This window comes from Budorcas taxicolor, chromosome 9 (genome assembly GCF_023091745.1).
Source record: "Budorcas taxicolor isolate Tak-1 chromosome 9, Takin1.1, whole genome shotgun sequence".
NCBI classification, from domain to species: Eukaryota; Metazoa; Chordata; class Mammalia; order Artiodactyla; family Bovidae; genus Budorcas; species Budorcas taxicolor.
Window position 1 is genome coordinate 34,419,520 of NC_068918.1, and position 24,447 is coordinate 34,443,966.

General features: G+C 36.6%; 1 protein-coding gene across 1 annotated transcript in view; it reads left to right on the forward strand.

Moving 5' to 3' along the window:
• PDSS2 (decaprenyl diphosphate synthase subunit 2) overlaps positions 1-24,447 on the forward strand; it is a 259,946-nt gene that overhangs the window by 157,442 nt on the left and 78,057 nt on the right. The window contains exons 3-4 of the mRNA XM_052645841.1: positions 1,599-1,797; positions 23,465-23,539. Of these exons, the coding sequence (XP_052501801.1) occupies positions 1,599-1,797; positions 23,465-23,539 (274 nt within the window). The remainder of the gene's footprint in view (positions 1-1,598; positions 1,798-23,464; positions 23,540-24,447) is intronic.

The window sequence follows — 24,447 nt, forward strand, 5'->3', positions numbered from 1 at the left end:
ATGACCTCACTTATTTATGAAATATAAAAAACAAAGCAAAACCAAAAGCTAAACTCATAAAACGGATTGGCGGTTGCCAAAGGTTGGGGGGGAGGATGGGGATGAGCCAAGGGAGGGAGAAAAAAAATGGTTGAAGGTGGTCAAAAGTTAACAAGCTTTGCCTGGAAAATCCCATGGATGGAGGAGCCTGGTAGGCTGTAGTCCATAGGGTCGCAAAGAGTTGGACACGACTGAGCGAATTCACTTTCACTTTTCACTTTTGTGCATTGGAGAAGGAAATGGCAACCCACTCCAGTGTTCTTGCCTGGAGAATCCCAGGGACGGGGGAGCCTGGTGGGCTGCCGTCTATGGGGTCACACAGAGTCAGACATGACTGAAGCGACGCAGCAGCAGCAGTTACATATTATCAAGAAAAAAATAAAAACATGAAGATATGATGTACTGGGGATATAGTGTGTTAATGGTGACTGTGGTCAATAATACTGGATTGTGTGTTTGAAAATTGCTAAGAGAGTAGATCTTAAAAGTTCTCATCACAGGGAAGAAAACTATGACTATGTATGGTGACAGATTTAATTAGGCTTACTGCAGTGATCATTTCACAATACAGTCCTCCCTTGGTGTCCACAGGATTGGTTCCCAGACTCACTTTAGATATCAAAATCCATGGATGTCCAAGGCCCATAGTCTGTCCTCTGTATCTGTGGTTCCACATCTGCAGTTCAGCCAACCTCAGATTGTGTACTACCTACGTGTTTATTGAAAAAATCCTCATAAAAGGATTCACATAGTTCTGTGCTGTTCAAGAGTCAGCTGTGTGTACAAATACTGAATCATTATATTGTACACCTGAAACTAATATAATGTTCAGTTCAGTCGCTCAGTCATGTCCAACTCTTTGCGACCTCATGAATCGCAGCACGCCAGGCCTCCATGTCCATCACCAACTCCTGGAGTTCACTCAGACTCAACGTCCATCGAGTCGGTGATGCCATCCAGCCATCTCATCCTCAGTCGTCCCCTTCTCCTCCTGCCCCCAATCCCTCCCAGCATCAGAGTTTTTTCCAATGAGTCAACTCTTCTCATGAGGTGGCCAAAGTACTGGAGTTTCAGCTTTAGCATCATTCCTTCCAAAGAAATCCCAGGGTTGATCTCCTTCAGAATGGACTGGTTGGATCTCCTTGCAGTCCAAGGGACTCTCAAGAGTCTTCTCCCACACCACAGTTCAAAGGCGTCAATTCTTCGGCGCTCAGCCTTCTTCACAGTCCAACTCTGACATCCATACATGACCACAGGAAAAACCATAGCTTTGACTAGATGGACCTTAGTCGGCAAAGTAATATCTCTGCTTTTGAATATGCTATCTAGGTTGGTCATAACTTTCCCTCCAAGGAGTAAGCGTCTTTTAATTTCATGGCAGCAGTCACCATCTGCAGTGATTTTGGAGCCCAAATATCTCAATAGAAAAAAGACTTCATTAAAAAGGAATAACCTGAAAAAAGAGACACTAATCTATGAAATATTTTGTTGTTGAAATCTGACAATACTGATAAGATGGTATTCTTTACACTCAGACAAATCTTACCTTTGTGTTTTAGTCAAAGAAGTTTGGCAGAGATCACAGAACTTATCCATACTGCTCTCCTAGTACATCGTGGGATAGTAAATTTAAATGAATTGCAATCTTCTGATGGGCCACTGAAAGATATGCAATTTGGAAATAAAATAGCTATCCTAAGTGGAGACTTTCTTCTAGCAAATGCCTGCAATGGACTCGCTCTGCTCCAGAACACCAAGGTAAAACTGGGCAGGGTTTGTTTTGTTTTTATCTGAACAGCCTTTGGGTGGCTCTTGGTTGACTGCAGGAGACACAGAGGTCTGGACACCCTGCTGCCCCAACTCCACACACATAGACGCTCAGTAAAATTGTGATGAGGATAATGATGATGATGGCAATATCAATACCAGTTAAAACTGGTAAATGCTAGGAAAGAGTTTTGAAATTAATTTCCAGTTGTTGAGTTTTTGTTTTTTTTTTCTGGTAACGGAATTATTTGTTAATTATAGGGTAGTGTTGAATACTCAGGATAAAGATGATGTCATAAATATTACCTATCATCTCACTATCCAGAGATTATTACTGTAGGTTACTGTTTTCATATATTTCCTTCCAGTCTGTATTTGTTTATTCATACCTTTGAATGTGTGGATTTGGGAGTAGCATTAGTGAAAACTTAACATATGTAAAGTTTCTTTAATCCTACCTTTTTCTCCCATTGCTTATATGACATGAGCATTTTCCCGTATCATTAATGTTTTTCATAAGCTTCCTAATGGTTGCACAGTATTCAGTTATTTTGATGTAGTGTTGTTTATTTACCAGATTCCTTATTTGGGGACATTTAAGTTGCTTCTAATTTTCTACTCTCATAAATAGATTTGCATTAAACATTTTTACACATCAATTTTTCTTCGTTTCAGATTATTTCTTTAAGGTAAGTGCCTAGAAGTGGTTCAGAGGGTTTAGTTCTAGTATTCTCGATGCATATTGTCAAGCTGCTTTCTAGAAAGACTGTAGATGTAGTCCTTATTTATCAGTTAGGATTTGGTGTGACTATAAAATAACAGTGACCAAAACAAGATAAGAATTTATCTCTCTCTCTCTCTCTCTTTTTTTTTAAACATATTATTACTATCTGGGACTAGGCCGCCCAAGATTGGTATGGTGATTCTAAAGCCAGGAACCCAGGCTCCTCTTATCTTACTGCTCTGCCATTCCTATCTTACCACTTTGCCAGATAGTTGCCATTATGTCTTCACTCCAGTCAATAGGAGGGAAGGAGAAGGAAGGGCAGAAAAGGGCAGATCTCCTCCACTGAAGATCAAGTAAATACACATCCTGGACACCCAAGTACAGCCTCAGTGTAAGTCTGCTGTCCCAGAATCCCATCTGACTTAGCATTTGTCCTACATTTTTATTTTTAACAGAGAATGGTTACTTATAATTACATTAGAATAAACTAGCATGGATGGATTGGTAGAGCCCTGCTTTCTACTCCCAGCCTCTGCCTCGATTTTTTTTGTCTCACATAGGCTAATAATAGGTGAGACCCATGTACTGTAGGGGAAATTCTCATGTTAAGGTATTGTTAAATCTGAAAGAAAATCAGCAATAACTCTTCTCTTTCCCCAGCGCTTTCAGATACCCCAATCAAGGACAGAATATAGGACAGTTGTTAATACAAAGTACACTGAATGTCTAGACAGTTAAAGCTCCTTCCTGTCTCAGGTGATAGAAGTATTTGACACTGCTGCCCCAGCTGGCTGTTTGGTGTATCACCCAATTTCTTGGAAAAGTTAATTTAGTAAGGAAAGTATAACTTGCATAAAATGTTCCTTGACGTTTGCTGTTCACTGTGGAGACCATAGTTGGGTCACTGACCACATGAAAAAGAGAAGAGTCAAATCTGCTGAAAAACTGTCAAGATTAGTAGTAGTTACTTGAGGGAGACTTCCTAAACATGAAGGTTTAGCACATATGGCTGAAGAAAGTATATATACATACAACTCTATAATGCCTAATTTTTGTTGAGCTAAATTACTATTGCTCTAAATTAACTTCATTCATTTTTGACCAAAAGCAGTAGCTTTAAGTTTGTTGACTCCAGTGATAGAAGACTTTTGCAAATAGCTAAATAATTCCAGTTTCAGTTGAGTGTTGTCAGATACTTCAAGTAATTAAATCATTTTTGTTAATTCTAAAAATGTTTTCTTTTTCAGTCCATTCATGAAATCAAGGTAAAACTTTTGGAAGTATAGTCTATCAAAGGTAAAGCCATTTTGAGTGAGACTGGAAATTCAGTTTAAAAGTTGAACATGAAAGAAAATTGTTAGCTCATAATAATAATACAAGTACAAATTTAAGCAAAACACACCACAGTGTTGTGATAAAAGTGACCATCTTAACTACGTTGAGAAACTTACAGAGTAGTTGGAGCTAATTGAGGAATGCTCATAGTTCATATTTGCATCAAAACAAGGACCAACATTCTACTAATTGAAATAAAAGCTATGGTTACCAAAACTAACAAATATCTTTGTAGTCAGATCTCAGGACTGTAAGATTTGGGGGATATAGCTGATATTGAGTATAAAACTATACTTCAGCACCACATATTTCAAGAAATATGTGCCTTCTCTCTTTGTTGCCTGTCATTAGTCAGATTTTAGAAATCTTTCTGTCCAAGGATGGTATTGAACTTTGTTGTAAATGGTCATCATAGTTTTGGTGACATTTTGTTCAAAATCAATTGAAAATCTGAAATCAAGTGTTCAACAAATGAAGTACCCAATGAAACTTTTGTAGAATTTCAATTAATGAAAACAAAGTTTCCACTGGAACTTTTTCCTACAGAAAGAAAGAAGGAATTAAACAAAATAAATGATAAGAACTCAAATGCAAAGAATAAAGATTACAAGATTAAAACATGCAGTTCTGTACTTGTGATTTGGAATATCTCACCTTGCAGAAAGAATCTTTTGGTGGTGCTCCTATTTTGAATAAATTATACACATATATGAATGAAATGAAATTGAGAAAATATAGATTTTGCTGCATCTAATTTTAGCAAAACATTCAAAAGAATCATAGTCAATTTATTTGACAAGTTTTGTCTTATAAAAATATTTGTCAAAGAAAGGTACTCTGAAGGAAGCAAAAATACAGTACCTTGAAAATATCTGGGGTGAAATAGTTAACAATTTTCAATATGAAAAGAAAATTAGAATTGAATATCTCTTCCATTTAGCAAATTTGCTCTGAACTTAACCAAGTAACTCAGAACCTGTAGAAAGAGCATCTGTCTCAATTAAATCCACTAATTATCATCTACCAGTCATCTACCAATACCATCAATGATGGTATTGTCATCTACCAATAAGAATCCTTTAAAATGTCAATAATTTCAAATTAATTAATTACAGAGTACAGCTGTGAGAATATTGTTGGAGGTTTTATTTTTAAATGCCATGTTTTTAAAAACACATCCTTCAGAAAAATCCAAGTGACACTATATTAGAGACAGATATGGCTAAGAAAAAATGTATATGGATATGTACCAAGAATGGTGATTCTACTATTTTCTAGTATTCATATAATCAATATAAAAAGTTCTTTTTATTTTATTTTAATATACATGAATATATGTTATTTTTATTTTGTTTGAAAATTTGTATATTTTTTGAAAGTAGTTTTTGAATAGAACTAGTTAACAAGTCCCCCAATATAATAAAATCAATTATTAGTTAGTACAAGTTTCATCAGATGCTTCCCTGATGGCTCAGATGGTAAAGAATCTGCCTGCAGTGCAGGAGACCTGAGTTTGATCCTTGGGTTGGGATCATTCTCTGGAGAAGGGAATGGCAACCTACTCCAGTATTCTTGCCTGGAGAGAGGAGCATGGCAGGCTACAGTCCATGCGGTCGCAAAGAGTCAGACACAACTGAGTGACTAACACACACACACACACACACACACACACACACACACCACCAAAAGAGTTTTCCTGCAAGGTGAGATAATCCAAATCACAAGTACAGAATGGCACATTTTAATCTTGTAGAGCATTTAATTTCTTACCATTTATTTTGTTCAATTCCTTCTTTCCTTCTGTAGGGAAAAATTCCAATGGAAACTTTGTTTTCATTAATTGCAATTCTACAAAAGTTTCAAAAAGTACAAAGTTTTATTTTATTACTCCCTTTTACATGGCCCAGTTTGGATGATAAATTTTATAGTGTCATACTGCTTTAAAGAAGTTATTTGAAATCCTTCTGCGTACATTCTGTTGGCTAAAATTTAATGATACAGTCACACCTAGCTGTCAGAGAAACTAGGATATACAAACTTTTGTATACAAACTTTTGCCATGTGCCCAGCCAAAAATTTGGAAGATACAGAGAACAGATATTGGGAGACAAATAGCATTCTGCCCTACCTTCCCTTCACACTTTTTGGTTAACATATAGTTTCATAGATAGACCTGCTGGTTTTAGGGAGAACATAGTATGGTGCCTTTAGTATGTAGTTTATGTTCATCTGAAAAGGAAGCTAAAGAAAGAAATTAATTGGCCATATAAAATGAAATTATAAATAATCTCAGTTTACTTGGGAGCCACTCTCTGCATTTTCCCTCTTCACCATACCTGCCATGGTCTCTGTTGAACTTTGCATCTTGGAGAAGGAGGAAGCCTCAGAAAATGCGGATCCGGTATGGTTTCTGGCTGCCTGGAGCTGCACATGACTAACCACACACACTGACCTCTCATGGTTTAGACCCGCATACCTGAGAGGAAGACATGTCATGGGACAAATTTATATCTGTTTGCTCCGATCATCAGTTTTAACTCACTTTAAGCTATTCTGATGAAGTTTTTTTCTTTTCTTAAGATTATCTGTTTATTTTTTGGCAGTGGGGGTTCTTTGTTGCTGCACGTGGCTGTCTCTAGTTGTGACGAGCTGGGGCTGCTCTCTGTTGCAGTGCACCGGCTTCTCCCTGCAGTGGCTCCTCCTGTTGCAGAGCACAGGCTCTAGGTGTGAGGACTTCAGTTGCCGCAGCTCATGGGCTGTATCCAGTTCTGGCCTAGTAGCTGTGGCACAGAGGCTTAACTGCTCTGCGGCATGTGGGGTCTCCCTGGACCGAGGATCAAACTGATGTCCCATGTACTGCAAGGCTGATTCGTAACTACTGGACCACTAGGGCTCCTGATGGAGTCTTATTTAAGATTGGGCTTCCCTGGTAGTTCAGTTGGTAAAGAATGCCTGCAATGCAGGAGACCCTGGTTTGATCCCTGGGTCAGGAAGATCCCCTGGAGAAGGAAATGGCAAACCACTCCAGTATCCTTGCCTGGAAAAATCCCATGGAAAGAGGATCCTGGTGGGCTGCTGTCCATGGGGTCACAGAGTTGGACATGAGTGAGCAACTTTCACTTTCATTAACCTTTTATATAAGGTTAAGATGGTGGTATTACGTACAAATATTATTAACATACTGTAATGACACAAGCAAGTGATCACTTGCTTTAGCCACTTCACTTTATGGAAATAATATTTAAAATGTTCCTTTTCTTAGCTAGCTTGTATCATTCACATTCTTTCTTTCAGTGTGGTTCAAGTTCAGAGAAAATGGAGGCTCTGTTCTCATCAAAATCAAATCAGATTCATAGCCTGTGAAATCCATTCTTGGTGCTTTGCATTCAGAAGCATCACTATAAATGTTCCAGAGTCTAAGACCTCCACCATCTGCTCCATTAGGCACCGGATTTCAGTAGCACTACTTGATTTACAAAAAAAAAAAAAAAGCTTAGCATATCCAAGCAACAGTTCAGCCTGAAGCTTCTCCTTGAAATAAGAATGGTCAAGCATTCCCTTCCCATCAAGTCCTGTACCTTCATGATCTCTGCACAGGTTTGCACCTTTAGATTTGCATTTTATCATCTTTTGCCTGATGAGGAGGTTTTTTTCTTTTCCTTTTTAAGCCATGGTATGTCTTTTTCTGAATTTGAGAGTTGTGTGTTAAATTGAAGCCTTTATTGTATGCATCCCCCCTGTTCATCCAAAACAGATCTTTTGCACATTGTTCTTCAAAGGGTCATTTGAAGGTTCTACAAGGTCACTTTCAAAAGATGCTTCACTGGCTCACTTTTTGTGAAAGACCTTGAGTACCATGTCCAGGGGCCATAATTGATCTACAAATCTAGGCTTTCTGTAGCCGTATTTTAATCATAATGGATGATTTCCAAATCATGTGAATATTGTTTTAAACTGAGTAAATTGTAATGGGTAACTAAAGTGCTCTTTCAGAGAAAATCCTTTGATAAAAGAAATCTCCTATATTCAGAACTGGTTCCTTTCATTTAAATACATGGTGGTATTCCTCTTGGGATTTTTTTTTAAGGAAAGTAAAGTTTTATCTCAGAAGAGGATTAATTTTATTAAATGAGTTCCCAGAAGCTTCAGTATATTACTATTAAAAGAGGGAGTCCGAGGGGAGGAAAAGGTGGTGATAAATAAGATCTCTACATATGATAATGTCTTAGCAAAGTTAGATGTCTGTTTGACATTTTAACTTTCTTTCATAAGAAAGAAAATTTGTCAGCGTTAGCAACATAAACAGAGACCTCAGCAATAAGGGGACAGGCAGAACATAACACAGAAATGCTCTATATAGGATTCTGTTTTTTCACAGTAACAGCCCGCTTTTTCTTTGAGAGTATGTATTTAACTTGGTAATTAAAGTTAACATATTTGTAGCAACTTTTAATTTTTTATAACTTACTCATTCTACCAACATCCCACTTTCTTTTGCTACTGAATTCTTGTCTGAATTCCTGTGTTACATGTTGTACTTCTCCTGGGGCAGACCATTAGATGAAGTGTTCTGCAGTCATGAAATTCAGAGCTCTTTTATAATTGCCAAGGGTAAAATTAGCAAAGTCAATTATTCTCCCTTTGGTTTTTCCCTGAAGATATTAGGGGTCTTCCAGGTAATTGCCTTAGGTAACACTTAGATTTTTAAATATCTCTAAGTATAGAAATTGGTATATTAATCCTCTGGTAATTGTCTTACTATTATAGCTAGAGTCACATAAGTGTGAATTAACAAGATTTTGAATTCAGTAGTGAATTTAAAAATTAATGCTTGAATTTTCATTCATTTTTCAGTTATGGAACCTAAGGACAACTTTTTATTTTAGTACTTTACTATATAAAGACCCTGGACTAAGAGACCTCAGAATACCTCTTTTTAAGCCATAAATTCTCTGACTCCGTTGAAATAAATTGCTCTATATTGTGTTCATGTAAAACATCACTGAGTGCTGAAATGATGGGGTCATGCCAGAATCTAAAATTTTAATGTTTGAGCATCAGGCTATCAACAAGACATGCTAGATAATTGGGAGAAAATCATGACATGGAAAAGCACTATAATTTAGAAATCTAGCTGACCGTTACAGTTTTTCCCTGGTTCCCTGTATTTATTTGTGGACTAGATTTGTATTTTAGGATTAAGCCACAGTGTAAATAAGACAGTGCACATTACTACTTGTCATCTTAAAAAAAAAAAAAAGTGTTTTATTTTATATATACAGTGATAACCCTAGTATTTAAAAAAGTTAATTCACCATATTATTATTTTTAACCTTTGTAGTGATTTTCATTTAATAGACCTATCCTTACACATCTGAGAGTTAGCCTGGGTCTTGTCTAAGCACCCTGGAACATCATCGTGATATCACTCCTGGGAACCATTCTATTAAGCATTAGTGATTTATATTTCTAAATAACCAGTGGCACAGATGTACTTCTTACATAGCTGATGTATTTCCTTATGTTAACTTTGTTTTCCTAAAGGCATAAATATGTTGTTTACAAGAAAGAAATTTAGTTGTATAAATATGCTCAATTTATGCATGTAAATCTCCTTTTGTACCATCTATATATTTTAATAAAGCAGCTGCTATTGGTTATTTGATGTTTTTCTTATCTGTTACATTAATTTTACTTACAAATGCATATTGAAAAGTGAAACCTAAAAACATGCTATGTCATATGAAATTTAAGTTTTTCTTTGCCATATTCATTTAAAATAGCGATTATTGTGACCTTGTGTCTTTACAGACCAGGGTCACGTGGCTGAGGATGAAGAGGAAGGAATCAGCTGTTTATCTTCCCAGTACTTTGTAAACTCTGGACTCAGGAAGCCCCTTGAGTAAAATCAATAGAAAGGCCAAATTAGAATACTGAATAACTCAAGCCGCAAAATCCTTTTCTTTCCTCTCTCTGACTTTGGAGAAAGAGCAACTTACGCCAGTGAAATTGGTGGGGAAAAAATAGATTTAATTAATATTAATTCTAGAAAGTGGGTAAAGGGAATTATAAAAATTGAGATTGCTGAAGTGTACAATAAGATTGCCATAGTCAGTATATTTCTCTCTCATGGCCAACCGTGGTTCAACTCTACCCATTTCAGAGGGTGTATTTTTGTAGAAAACAGGCTTTAAAAAAAAATAAGTTTCTTTAAATGCCAAGCATATGGAAGAAGTGCTTCTCTTGCTCTTTTTTCTCGTCTTCAGGTTTCTGACATAGACAATTCAGAGAAGTAGCCATTTTGCCTACCCCCAAAAGACATTTCATTTCATTGTTTTTTTGGCACCAAAAGGGTAAAGTTCAAGGTTTTAATGAGATAATAAATTTTAAAAGAGCATAATATTTTGTCTTATTTCTAGTACACATCTCAAACATGTATTACTTTTATTTTAAATGCAAGGAAGCAGATTCAGAATATAAATATAGTGTCTGTTTAATACTTGGCTATGTTAGCATCATATGATAAGAAAAAAACTGGAAAATTATTCTGAGAATTTTGAAATTGTGATTTTATAATAGCATTCTGACTTCTCTAAGTGATATGAAGATAGTTTCCTTTATCATTACGATGTATGACACCCCCCTTAGGTTCTGTGCATATTTATTCTAGTCATGAAAATCTACATGTGAGTAGGTTATATGAAGAAAAGAATATTAATGCTGGGTGTCAGACTACAGAGGATGAAAACAATTAATTCAGTAATTTCCACAAGTAAAATACTGATGACAAGACTCTACTCCACCCATCCTTTCTTGGTGCCCCTTTCGCAATGGCACCCCACTCCAGTACTCTTGCCTGGAAAATCCTATGGACAGAGCAGCCTGGTAGGCTGCAGTCCATGGGGTCGCTAAGAGTGGACATGACTGAGCAACTTCACTTTCACCTTTCACTTTCATGCACTGGAGAAGGAAACGGCAACCCACTCCAGTGTTCTTGCCTGGAGAATCCCAGGGACGGGGGAGCCTGGTGGGCTGCCGTCTATGGGGTCGCAGAGTTGGACACGACTGAAGTGACTTAGCACCATGCATTACTCAGTTCATTTCACCTTAGGCAGTCTCCAGAATGTATACACATCCTCTTTAATTGTTTTCCTTCAGTTTTTCATTTTCCTTTTACCTGTTATTTCAGAAAAATTGTTATCACCTTTTTGCCTTCTTTCTCTTTACTTTTTTCAAGAGGAAAGATTAACCAACAAAGCTTACTTGGAGTTGAAGAATTAAAACTTGGTATATAAAAGGAAAATTATAATAGAAATGAAATAGGCATAGGAAAGAACCAGTGTATCTATCCTCATTCTCTTATTGAACCAAATTTCCTTGTAAATATCAACATTTAAAGATCATTTTTGAATATTTCATATTTAGTGTTGTTTTTCTATTTGTTTAGTTGCAGGTATTGGAAGATTGTGGTTTTCTATCCAATTTTTTGATTACAGGTATAAGGTATTTCTAATATTACGGACTAAATAAGCTTTTGTGGGTTGCCCTGGAAACCGAGCCATCATTTATAACCTTATATTTTGGGAAAATGTAGTATAAGCTCCAAAAAATTTACTTATAGATAAAAATTTTAAATGTATTACAGTTGTAATCTGGTGCCTGCTATATTAATACTGAATTTGGATACCATAAGCAAAAGAAAATTTAAGAGCATCCAAAAGGATCCATGTGACTACTTTTCATTAATTATAGTAATATAACTTTGGTTTTAGCATTTCCATCATTTTCTTCTGAGCTGTAAATACTCAACGAAAAAATTCACTCTAAGCCCAAGTTGGCTCACAGGGCCTTAACCCAGAAGCAAATTGTATTTATTTAGCAATAGTGATTGGGAAGAGCCCTTTTCTGGCAGCTAATGACCTACTGGAGGACTTGTGTGCCCAAGGCAAAGCTGAAGGCCATTAGCCCAACTGGTCATTAACTGACAAATGCCTGACCCTGAGGTCATTTCTGATATAGTAAATTGTGAAAACATTAAAGTGGATTGTTGGAAAGTATGGTTGTGCCAAAGAACTTTCTTTTTAAGAATTTTGGAAAATACATTGAGTTATTTGTTGTTATTCATGTGGCTTGATTGTATTTGTTCTTTGTTCAAGTCAGATATCAGTAAACACTAAAACTATACTGTGTGTGTCTGTCTAATCTTTAGTTTTTGAAGGACAGTTTTGCTATTTAGAATATCAGATTAACTACTTTATTGCTAAGCAGCTACACTCTTGTGGACTACTTATGTTTTCATAATGTATTAAGCTTTATAGCATTTATCTATTTTATATTCCTTAGTGATGTCATATAAAGCTACAAAGAGACATGGAAATAGCCCTGATGTTGAAGTATGTAGACCTACTTCCTATCTCTACCTTTTTTAAAAAAAATAGTCATTTAACATTGGACAACTCATTTTATCTCAGAATTCCAGGTGAAACCTTTTTCTCCAGATTGTTTATCTAATGTCTTAATACACCATTTTGGAAATGAAATTAGAAACTTCATAATGTAGAATATATAATAGTTATTAAAATTACTACCAGGTATTAAAAAAATAGCAGCTTATACTTTTGAGTATTTACTATGTGGTAGAATTCCAGGGACGAGGGAGCCTGGTGGGCTGCCGTCTATGGGGTCGCACAGAGTCAGACACGACTGAAGAGACTTAGCAGCAGCAGCAGACACTGTTGTGATTTTTGTATATTAACCTATATAACCTCTCCTGAGACAAAGGAAAGAGCTAATTTCCTTGCGATAACAGTGCTAATAAATGGTAAAGTTGCTGTCTAAATCCAGGCAATCCAGCTTTGAAATCCTCATGCTTAACTGAAGAAGAAAACAAACAAAGAACCACGATAGCTTTTTTGCCAGAAATTTTGCAGTTAGAGATATTGGAATTTATAATATCTTAAACAATTAGTGGTTTTTAAATAAACATTTCAATAAAAATATCAATAAGGCTTTATAAAACATTTTAGAGAAACAACTACTAAGCAAAGGCAACTTGTTTTCTTAGTTTCCTCATCTATAAAAGCAGCATTATGTCCATCCCTGCCTCCTTGCCAGTTCCAATATTCTGCAATTCTGAGTGTTGTGGGAAAAAGTCAAAAGCTATAACATACAACCAGATTCTGAAAAAGACATTCAATATAAAGAAAAGCAATCAAGAAAAGTTTGTAATAAAATCAGAGGTGTAATAGAAAAATCAAAATGTTTTGTAACTATCAGAGATCTTGAGATTGGACATGCATATTTCAGCAATCTAAAGTCATACCCCAAATTTATGAACTCATCTTTATGGCTGATTTGTGATAAGAAGCTTCATTTTTTTCAAGTAGTTCAAGCCATAAGGTGGTATACAAATGAAAACAGTGATTGAACAGAATGGTAGTTGTGCAAATTTATTTTGAAATAGTTAAGATTTATACAGTGAATTCACACATTAGAACAGTATTGATAATTCAACAAAAATTTTTGTTCATGTGCTAAGCATTGAGATACAGATATCAGTTTAAAAGTCAATTGTGTATCTTTATAAATTAGAGAATTTCTAACCCAAGGGTATTCATTATTTGATTTAAGGGAACAATGCAGCTAGTTTCAGTTCTCACTACCTGATTTTTTTTAAAGGAGGGAAAAATGGATTGTCTTAATTTTCTAGAATGCAGTATTAGTAGGGCCCATTATTTTTAGAGTTTCATTGAATCACAGATTTTGAAGAACTGTGAAGGTATTTGGAAGAAATACAGTGACAGTTTTAGATAAGATTCATGGATTTCTAACACATATGAGCCATGCTTTTATTTCTGTGACTGCCTTTAAAGTGCAGACCTTGGGATGTGTCTAAATTACAAACATCTGCCTTTCAGTATGGCCCAGTTTGAACAGGAACTGATTATGCTGAAAGGTGAACTGTGTTACCCAATAGGGCCTGGTATCCCTGGAATTTGCAAGATGTATATGTGAATCCCAGAAAAATGCTGAAGTTTTTAATTCTTTGGCCAAATGTGGTCTAAGCCAATTTGTTTTCATGAATCTAATACAATTAAAGCTAATAGTCAACAGCAGTAGTCTAAACCAACAAGATTGATATGTACCCTAACAGAATATACTCTCCAGTACCCAAGAATGATTCTATTTTATCCTGCCTCTGTTTACACTCAGTTGATTTACTTGTTTTTGGTATAAAGTGATAAAGAAATTAACACCTTTACAAATATATTTCAGAATAACAATGTTTAAACTGTATATCAAAAATTTGGGGATTTTGCAATTAACATGACTAACCAAGGGGCTTCCCTGGTGGCTCGGTGGTAAAGAATCTTCCTGCCAATGCAGGAGACATGGGTTCAATCCCTGCTGGGAAGATCCCATATGCTGCTGAGCAACTAAGCCTGTGTGCCACAACTGTTGAACCTGTGCGGTAGTGCCCCAGAGCTGCAACTACTGAAGCCTGCGCTGCGCCCTAGAGCCCATGCTCCACAGCAAGACAAGCCACTGCGATGAGAAATCTGTGCACCACAATGAAGAGTAGCCCCCACTCACTGCAACTAGAGAAAAGCCCATGCAGCAAAGAAAACCCCGCACAGCCAAAAATAAATAATAATAAGTTTAAAAAATTTCTAAAAGATGGCTAAGGTATGAGCTATACATGACATTATCAGCATGATTGATATAATGGTTCAAGCCACATATCAAAATATGAGTCATATATGACAAGCTATGAGCTATGCATGACATATCACCATGATGTGAGATAATGGTTCAAACCTCAGATCACATCCTGTTTATTGGTGGGTGGTGAAATCGATTTAGTAAGTAACTATTAACACCTTTTTTATGAAATACAAAAGAAAATAGGAATAATGAAACCTTTGTTTTATAAAGCTTTTCATTCATTTTTATACATATGCATGTATACATGTACTGTGTCATGATGTAAAATACAGTTCTTACTGTGGGTTACCATTTAAAAATTCTGAAACCCAGTACTACCGGGCAGTGTCCTAGCCAGCAGCATCCTCAGTTGCATGAAATACTCTACTATGATTCTGGTGCTCTGAAGATTCACACTGTGAACTTCTCAAAAGTGGAATTAACTTTTCAATAAAATCATACTTGCAAAACACCACTTAACATCACTGAAAGGGCCCTCAAATGAAGAAGCAGTGAAAGCAAAATGTAGGTTATTGGCCACATGGGGAAAAGTGTGCAGATCACTGAAATGGCAGACATTATTTTCTTCAGAGAAAGTCCAGTCATAACAAGGTATCTTGTTGTTGTTAGTCACTCAGTCGTGTCTGACTCTGCGACCACATGGGCTGCAGGCTTCCCTGGCCTCACTATCTCCCGGAGTTTGCTCAAACTCATGTCCATTGAGTCGATGATGCTATCCAACCATCTCATCCTCTATCACTCCCTTCTCTTCCTGCCCTCAGTCTTTCCTGGCATCAGAGTCTTTTCTAATAAATCGACTCTTTGCAATAGGTGGACAAAGTATTGGAGCTTCAGCTTCAGCTTCAGTCCTTCCAATGAATATTCAAAAGCATCTCCTTTTTCTTTATTTCTTCTGAAAAGTTTGATCTTGATGTCAGCATTTTAAATTACCTGCCACTTTTTCAGGAACCTAATTATTTGGAAGGAAAGTTATGACCAACCTAGATAGCATATTAAAAAGCAGAGACATTACTTTGCCAACAAAGGTACGTCTAGTCAAGGCTATGGTTTTTCCAGTGGTTATGTATGGATGTGAGAGTTGGACTGTAAAGAAAGCTGAGCACCAAAGAATTGATGCTTTTGAACTGTGGTGCTGGAGAAGACTTTTGAGAGTCCGTTGGACTGCAAGGAGATCCAACCAGTCCATCCTGGAGGAGACCAGTCTCCTGATGGACTGATGCTGAGGCTGAAACTCCAGTACTTTGGCCACCTCATGTGAAGAGTTGACTCATTGGAAAAGACCCTGATGCGGGCAGGAGGGAGAAGGGAGGGATTGCGGGCAGGAGGAGAAGGGGTTGACAGAGGATGAGATGGCTGGATGGCATCACTGACTCAGTGCACATGAGTTTGGTTGAATTCCGGAAGTTGGTGATGGACAGGGAGGCCTGGCGTGCAGTGATTCATGGGGTCACAGAGTCAGACACGACTGAGTGACTGAACTGAATTATTGTTTAGATGAATGATATTTGTTACTGCTCAATGACAAACACAGCCAATCATACACCCTCATGCAAAAAGTAAGCAACTTTTGGATTACTTTTGTATTGCTAATAAAAGAAATCCACATTTTTGGCTAATTGGCTATAACTTGTGGTTGCACAGGCCTCCCTGGTGGCTCAGACCGTAAAGAAACTTCCTGCAATGCAGGAGACCTGGGTTCAGTCCCTGGGTCAGGAAGATCCCCTGGAGAAGGGAATGGCAATGCACTCCAGTATTGCTGCCTAGAAAATCCCATGGACAGAGGAGCCTGGTGGGCTACAGTGCATGGGGTCACAAAGAGTCGGACACAACTGAGTGACTAACACACGTACAGTTGCACATTGTAATTGACATTCCTTACAAATTTGCATAGTATAGGTGCACATTTAGGTATTTCTGATCTTGGGGCTTACTGTTGATACAGTTACCTCTTACCTAGATAAGCAAACTGAGCCCCTAAGAAGTGATGCACTGGCCCAAGGTCATGCAGCTCATCTGTGTATTATCCTTCTAGGTGATCAAAGACAAATAAATGGCCTTTATCTCTGTATGGCTATCACTTCTCTCACTAATACAGTGCCAGGTACATAGTAATCTATCAACAAATGTTTTTGAAATGAGTGCACTAGCCAATGTAATATTAAATTTCGAACTTTATATGCAAGCCATTTTCCTAAACTTGTGGACTATTTGTTTTATCAGCTGTGATTTTATACTTTTCTGTAGTTCACTGAATTTTCATGAACCCTTTTGACAAATGTTACCAGTAGTTAGAGTTTATAAACCAATGTATCAGCTGTTCTAAATTAAAAATTAAGATTATCAATTTGCTTAGTTTTTGCTGCACCTGTCCTACTGGTAGTGCCATTTCTCTCTCTGCTCTTCCCCCTTAGCCAGAAAGAACTTCCAGCTCACTTGAACAGATTGCCATCCCTCCCACAAATAAGCACGGCCTTACACATTTGGCAGCATTGAAAAGACTCCCTTCAAAAAGCTGAGTTAGAAGCTTCTTCCAGAACTCCTGTGAGTTAGTGGTGTGTTTGCTACAACAGACTTTTTATCATTGTCTTCATTAAACCTGGTCCTTGTCTGGTAGGAAGGAGTGGAGAGAACCATTCTTTCATAGACTTCATCAATGGCTTATTAAAGCCACTCATTTATACTAATCAGCATACAGATTAGGGCTCATCTGGGTTGTTTGTGCCCAGGTGGTGAGTGAGCAGATTCACCCTTTATTTGGCCACTGCTGCTGCTCCCCATGTTCTTCAGAGATTGCTTCTCCACTGAGGCTGCCAGCCTGGAAGCTCTGGCCAGGTACTGAGGACTGAATCCACCTGGAACCAGATAGTTTGCTTACACCTAGTTTGTAAATGATGAAGTGCTTTACAAATGTTAGATATTACTGGCCTCTGTGGGAGAGTGCTCATCCTTTACCAGTCCTCCTGTACTTTATCTTGGTGATATAAGTAAATCTTTCCATCTTTAAAAGCATCTCTCAAATACTTTGTGCTCCATTTGAATGAAGATGAATGGAAGTGTGAAGCTAATGGCTCTGATTACTGTTAGCAGGCTATTTGGCATCCTTTATCTATAAAAGTATTTTTCTGTAAAATGTTTTCACTGACAATATAATTTCTCTGGCTTAAAAAAAAGTCTTGACAATATCCCTTCAAATGCCAAAGCTCTTTGAAAAGGACGTATTTGCACCAAGTCCATCTTTTTTCCCTCCCAAGAATTAATTCTCCCTAAAGGGTGTTTTACCTTTGTTAGCGCTTCATACTCTGCTATTTGTTCCTAGGGGCTGGGGGAGGAGTGCAATAAATTTGTGCATAGTTAATACCATGAGCACGGCAGATGCATGCACACACATGACTGTTTCCTTTGCTAGCAGCTGCAAAGAGTACTAAAGGCTGAGGAGCTGTGTGTTCATTTGCTTCCCAGATAGCATGATGGATCATATGTTGTCCTGTCATTCCACACTGTAGTTAAAAAAAAAATCATTAACCTTCCCAGTGCAAGTTTTTGAAAGATTATAAAATCTTTATAAATTATAAAGATTATAAATAGATTATGACTATTATAGTCTCCACAGTTTTAATATACCAAGCAGATTAAGTACATAGCGACCTTTTAAGTGAATTAAAATACAATTATACCACCTTCTTACATAAACTAAGATAGCTTATGATGGCTTAAGTTTCAGTTGAGCCACATCAGTTTATAATTAACATTTTTCCAAAGATTTGGTTTTATTTATATTTTACTTTATATTTAGGATAGGCACTCCTTTGCTCAAACCAAGTGCTCTGGTTTACTAGTAAAACATCTACAACTCTGTTGAGTCTGTTCCATCTGTCAAATGCTAACTGACAGTACTCCTGAATCACATTTATTTAGAAGGGCACAAGTTGTCTGCACAGAATGCTTATCACCAGTTCCTGATCTTATTTTTGCTAATCCAGGGACTTTCAATTGCTGTATTCCATAAATCAGTTTATGGACACAGCTTAGCTTGAAGCCTTTCTGAGACTAAAACAGGGTGTGCTTCCTCCTGTCCCTCTACCTTAGAAGTAGGTTTTCTGTTGTATCTGATATAAAAGCAAGATATATAAAGGGGGGAGAATATGCAATACATTATATAGTAAGTGATTATAAATTTAAGCAAATTGGAAAAATTGAAAAAATTATAATTAAAAACATCTAGAATCTTACCACTTACAGATTATATTATTATTATTATTTTGTTGTATCAGACTTTTCTCAGCATACATAAACATTGATTGAGCTGATTTTTTTAAAAAGAATACCTGTCATGTTATTCTATTTTGTAACCAGCTTTTCTTTTTTTTTTCCTTAGGAATATGTTAGCAACATCTTTGTATAGCAGTGAATGAGGATGCCACCTCCTACTTCTCTCAATTTCTAATTTTTAAGATGACAATTTTATTATAGCTTAGGGCATAATAATCACAACACTTTAGTTTTTCAGTTGAAAAAATTGTTGAATTGTGGTTACCCTTACCAAAAGATAAAGGATGAAGCAATTACATATTCCCCTGCAACTGGTAAAATTTGTCCCATGAATTAACCATTTAACAAAGCCATTCCAGAGATCACTTATATCGGATCTGTAATTGTGCTAAGGTTCAGCTGCATCTAAAAAAATAAAATAAAAAATTTAAAAATAAAAAATACCTGATCTTTAATCTTCGGTGAAAGAATAGTGATTAAAATGGGAAAAGATCAACATTTTGCTCGAGAACAGCAATTTGATGTCCACTTTATTTCCTATGCAGCCTTCTCCCTGGTAGCCAAAAACAAGGTGGCAGGAGAAGCCAGCTCATAACACTGACACTGGGAATGGTTACGACTTCCGGCTCACTGAGATCTAAGGTGTTACTTTGAAGATTAGGAGATAGTGTATGACATTGCTGTAGCGTCAGACTTAAACACATGACACAAACCATTTTTGTGTAAAAAGCATTTTTGCATCTGCCTGTACAGGTAAGCTATTCTGCTAGTCTCACAACCTCTAGAAATGTAGAGATGAAGAAACATGTTTCCTATTTGATTACTCTGTAGGCAGTGATAAACTCTCTAAAGTTTATTATAAAATAAACTTTATATTATTGATCATGACAGTCATATAATCTGAAATAATGATTCAAAAAACTGTAAGTCAATGTTACAGAGACCTCTGATTTTGGTTAAAATAGTCTTTTCATGTGTTCAGTTGTTGAATTAAAATCCACTTTCTTCCCAAATATCTGGACACACTTTAATCTTAGTTTCCGTGCTGTGCCTTTCATCTGTCTAACTTGTATTGTACACTCCCTGAGACTATGTTCCAGATTCCCTTCTAAGCGCTCTACATACTTACTCATTAGAGAAGGAAGGAAGGAATATGGTCAATTATGCCATTATTGTTTGTTGCAACTTTGCACTTAAACCTGTTATTGTTCTGAATTCAATATATAAGAGTTATTTCCAAGTATTAGGGCCCTTCAAGACCCAGAATTTAGCAGTGTGACCTTTAATTGACCCAACTAGGACTTCTTTGCCAGTTGGTGGAGTGGGCTGCCAGTCATTGTAGTTTAAAAAATGGAAATGACTTAAAGTGGTTTAAAAAATAGAAATAGTTTCATTATAATTTCAGATATTAGAACCAAGAGGGATTGGGTACAAAAAGTTTCACAAAGAAAGTGATCATTAAAGTTTAGTTGGAGGGAAAGGTCCATGTGAAGACAACAGATTAAAAATAATATCATGAGCAAAAGATGTCTCATCAGTTTACAAAAAAGCAGTTTTCAAATTAATTTCTTCATTATAAATACTAAGATTTGCATTTCTAAACTCAGGATTTTAGAACTGGAAGAAACTTCAAGGAATTATGCTTTGCAACCACCCCCCTCCCATTTAATAGTTGAGGAAAACCAAGATTCAGAGAAATAATTTATTTGCCCCAAATCTCACAATGAAATTGGTAGTTAACACCTTGCAGTAAAATTTAGATCTTCTCCCTTATAGTGTTTTGCTTTATTTCATTACAGCTCTCTAATCTGTTGGACTTCTGGGGGTAGCTAACTTCGGGGCTCTTTTTAGCCTATCTTTTTCTAATAGAAAGTATTTGCTTGCCTCCCCATCGCCCCCTGCCCAAGGTCTTGGAACAGTAGTCCTTGAATCCGTCTCAGGGTCACTTCTATCTAAAGCACCAAAATGTGGCAGTTAGGCCGTAGGTTCTTCTCTGGCCATCATTATCCTTGCTACTGTAAATTTTAGATAGGTTGCCTAAACAAATCATTCCTCAAGAATCGGAGGCAAGAGTTGGGGGTGGAGAGGAGAGCTCATTAAGCAAGTGCCTTTTAAAAAAATTATCTACTTACTGATGACTGTGCTGTGTCTTTGCTGCTACATGGTCAGTGGCTTCTCCTGTTGCAGAGCATGGGCTTCAGTAGTTGCAGCTCCTGGGTTAGAGCACAGGCTCAACAGCTGTGGCACATGGGCTTAGTTGCTGCATGGCATTTGGGATCTTCCCAGGTCAGGGATTGAACCCATGTCTCCTGTATTGGCAGGTGGATTCTTTACCACTGAGCCACCAGAGAAGCCCAGCAGGTGCCTTCTTAAACTTAAGTACAGTAAATATCTAAACAGGTGAATGCCTATAGTAGTAAGCCATGTAATGAACAAAAAAGATCAGATCATTAAATGTTCTTATTAACATATATACGGGCTGATAGCCCTATCATCTTCCTAGAAATATTTGTGATTCTAAAGGAGAGTAGTACACATCACTTTGGGGTATAATTTTAAAAGTAAACATTTCAAGCAGTGGAAAGATACTTACGTGTGTGCTGGATAAGTCACTTTTGTCTGGGACACAAGCAGCTCCCTTAGGCTCTTCTGCTTTTTATACTTTCCTACCTCCCTGGACTTGTTAACCCAAGCGAGTCCAAAGTTTTTTCTTTGATGGCTGTTGTTGGCAATGGAGGTATTATATTCTGCTTAAGCAAGGATGGTCATTTGAAAGTATAGGTCACTTATAAATTACAAATTTGTAAATACAGGTATATTTGCTAATTGCATTAACAGAAAAAGAATCAGAAAATAAAATGTTTTGTTGCTTCTTCCTGGTCTGAAGTTTCAGAAAGTAAGGGAACACAACTCTGGTTATCCAAAACCAGGTCCACTGTTAAAATTAGTGTTGGAGTTTCTTTTTGTAAATCCCTCTTCACTTTACCAGTGCTGATCTCAGACCTCAAACTGTTTCAAAACCATAACATTTCTTAGTGACTGATTGATCTGTATTATGTGTCTAGCCATCAGAGGGACCTTGGGATGTTGCTTGTGTAAACTGTAATCCAATCTGATGCTGTGCATTTAGTTACAGTCTTTCATAGACCTATTGGCGATACTCTATCCTCCTGGATTTGAGAGCAGAGCTTATCTGATACCTTCAGGGGGAAAAAAATCCATTCATTTTTCTCTTTTCCCCACTTAAATAACTCAACACATCTGGTAACACTGTAGGATCATTGTCCTTGTAGTTCCTCTGCAGCTTATATTGCTACAATATTTCTAAAGTATTTGGTTACCTAAAGGGCAATGCAATTGAAAAAAAAAAAAGACTTTGTATAGGTCTTACAAATTAACCCATCTGCAGAGCTAGAAAAAAATATCCCTTTAATCAACAAAATTTCCATATCAGTTGCCTTGTGTGTGTTGTGCAGGATGAATGTAAATATAAATTTGGAGATAAATGCTTATGTGTTAAAATTTTAAAGCATACCTTTCTACAAATTAATGTCATTTACCTCTAAGAAAATGTTTATTAAATCCAAGGTACCTGAGGTTGAAGTATCTTGTTGTTTGAGTCTGTATCCTTTGGCTTAATAATGTCTTCAATTACAAGATGATAAAAGCTGAAACAAAATCCTTTAATTCAATCAGAACTAAGCTAAATTTTAGGAAGCCAAGAGTGGGAATTTGATATAAGACTTCATAACATAGAGAGCTAAATATACAAGACACTAAGACTTGGTAAGAAACAGATAGGGTTGCCTTGAGAATTGTTGTTTGAAATGGCTGCACTGAACATTATAATAAATACCATTATTTTGTCCTCCTGAGTTATGATGGTTTATGCAAACAACTCTAAATTGTACAGTAGTTCCAAGGAGAACATGTACTGTTTTCTGCTTGTTTTACATTCTGGAACAGGTTCAAAGCTTTTGATTTTGTTTGATTTTTTAAATAATCTAAGCTTTGAAAATAATACAGGTTAGATGAATACAATTTTACTATTACAGTTCTATTAAAATTTTCAGTGTTGTAGTACATTTGACCCAAGGGCCCTATACCAAGTATATCCACAGCACATTTATAGTGCAACAGAATGAACACATTAGAAAGGTTCACTGTTCTTTTGCTTTTGCTCTTCTTTCTATGTTAAGTATGAAAATTGGCATTGTGATTGCTTCCAGAATGGGCATATTAAAAAAGTGTCCACCTGACAGAAACAAACATTCAGAAAATAAGTTGTGTTAAGATTTTATTCATTATCTGAAATTTAAACGTATGTTCAATATGGCTGTTACTGGATTTTCACATATAGTCGTTAAATGCTATGCTTGTAAGTTTTTTTTGTTTGAATTATGACTGGAAAATTGGATCACAGCTCTAATATCCAGGTGGACAATGCCATTTGCCAGGATTTTTGTGCATAACCCCTCCTTTTTTTTTTCCTATCAAACACAATACTCCCTTGCAAGTGAGCCTCCTGAGGCAGTCTGAGGTAAAAATGTGGATACATTTTTTAAATTCTTCTGATTTTTTTCTTTTTTTCTTGTTTTTTAGGTTGTGGAACTTTTGGCAAGTGCTCTTATGGATTTGGTACAAGGAGTATACTATGAAAATTCTACTTTAGCAAAGGTAAGGATTTGGTACTCATTATAAAATGTTAGATTAAAAACCCTCATGGCAGAACTAGAATTGAGCGAAAATGTCATTCTTGTTTTGTGTTTAGATTAGTGTTTTGGCTACAAATTCATGGCCATACGCTTAGTACATAGCAGATTTAGCCAATTAAAACAACCTCTTATCCTCTGGCTGGATTCACAGTCTGCTCCGTCTGCAGCAGCCCGATAGACACCAGGATGCTTCTGGCTGGCAGGTAGCACTGTCAATAAGGCAGACAGGCTGGAGAAGCAGCTCATGGCTCATGGTGAGGTGACTGGACCCAGCCTTTCCTCAGAAGAAGAGGCTTTCCGTGTCCCAAAAGTGTGGATGTGATCCCAAGAAGGTGACTGTTGGGGGCATAAGGGAGGAATGTCTTTTATATCCAAGATCTAGAATTTACTGTGCTATTAGATTCTCTATGATAAGATACAGAGTGATTGCACAGTTGGATTATTTTGATTAATTTTATAGATCTAGAATTAAGGTTTTTTGACTCATTTAGCAGGACATCTCTAAAAGGGGTATGTTTTATTTCCTTAAAATGCACTTATTTCATTTCAGCAGGATATTTAATGTGAAGCAATTGCTTCATTGACCACCACCATCATTTAACATGTTATATGCTATTATAAGGGACTCCTTTATTAGTGTTTCATTATTCTAACTTCTTTAGCTTTCTGCATTAGCAAGATTCCACTCACTGCAAATTAGAAAAAATATGCATGTATGCACATCTTAAGCTTTTTGACATTTCCATTTGAAAAAAAAGAAAGATAAATTTTACTGGAAGTGAAACATAGGGCATGAGCAACCTGGATATGAAATTTTAAATTTAAAAGTATAACCCAGGGATTCTGGATGGCTCTGAGAGTGGTTAGTGA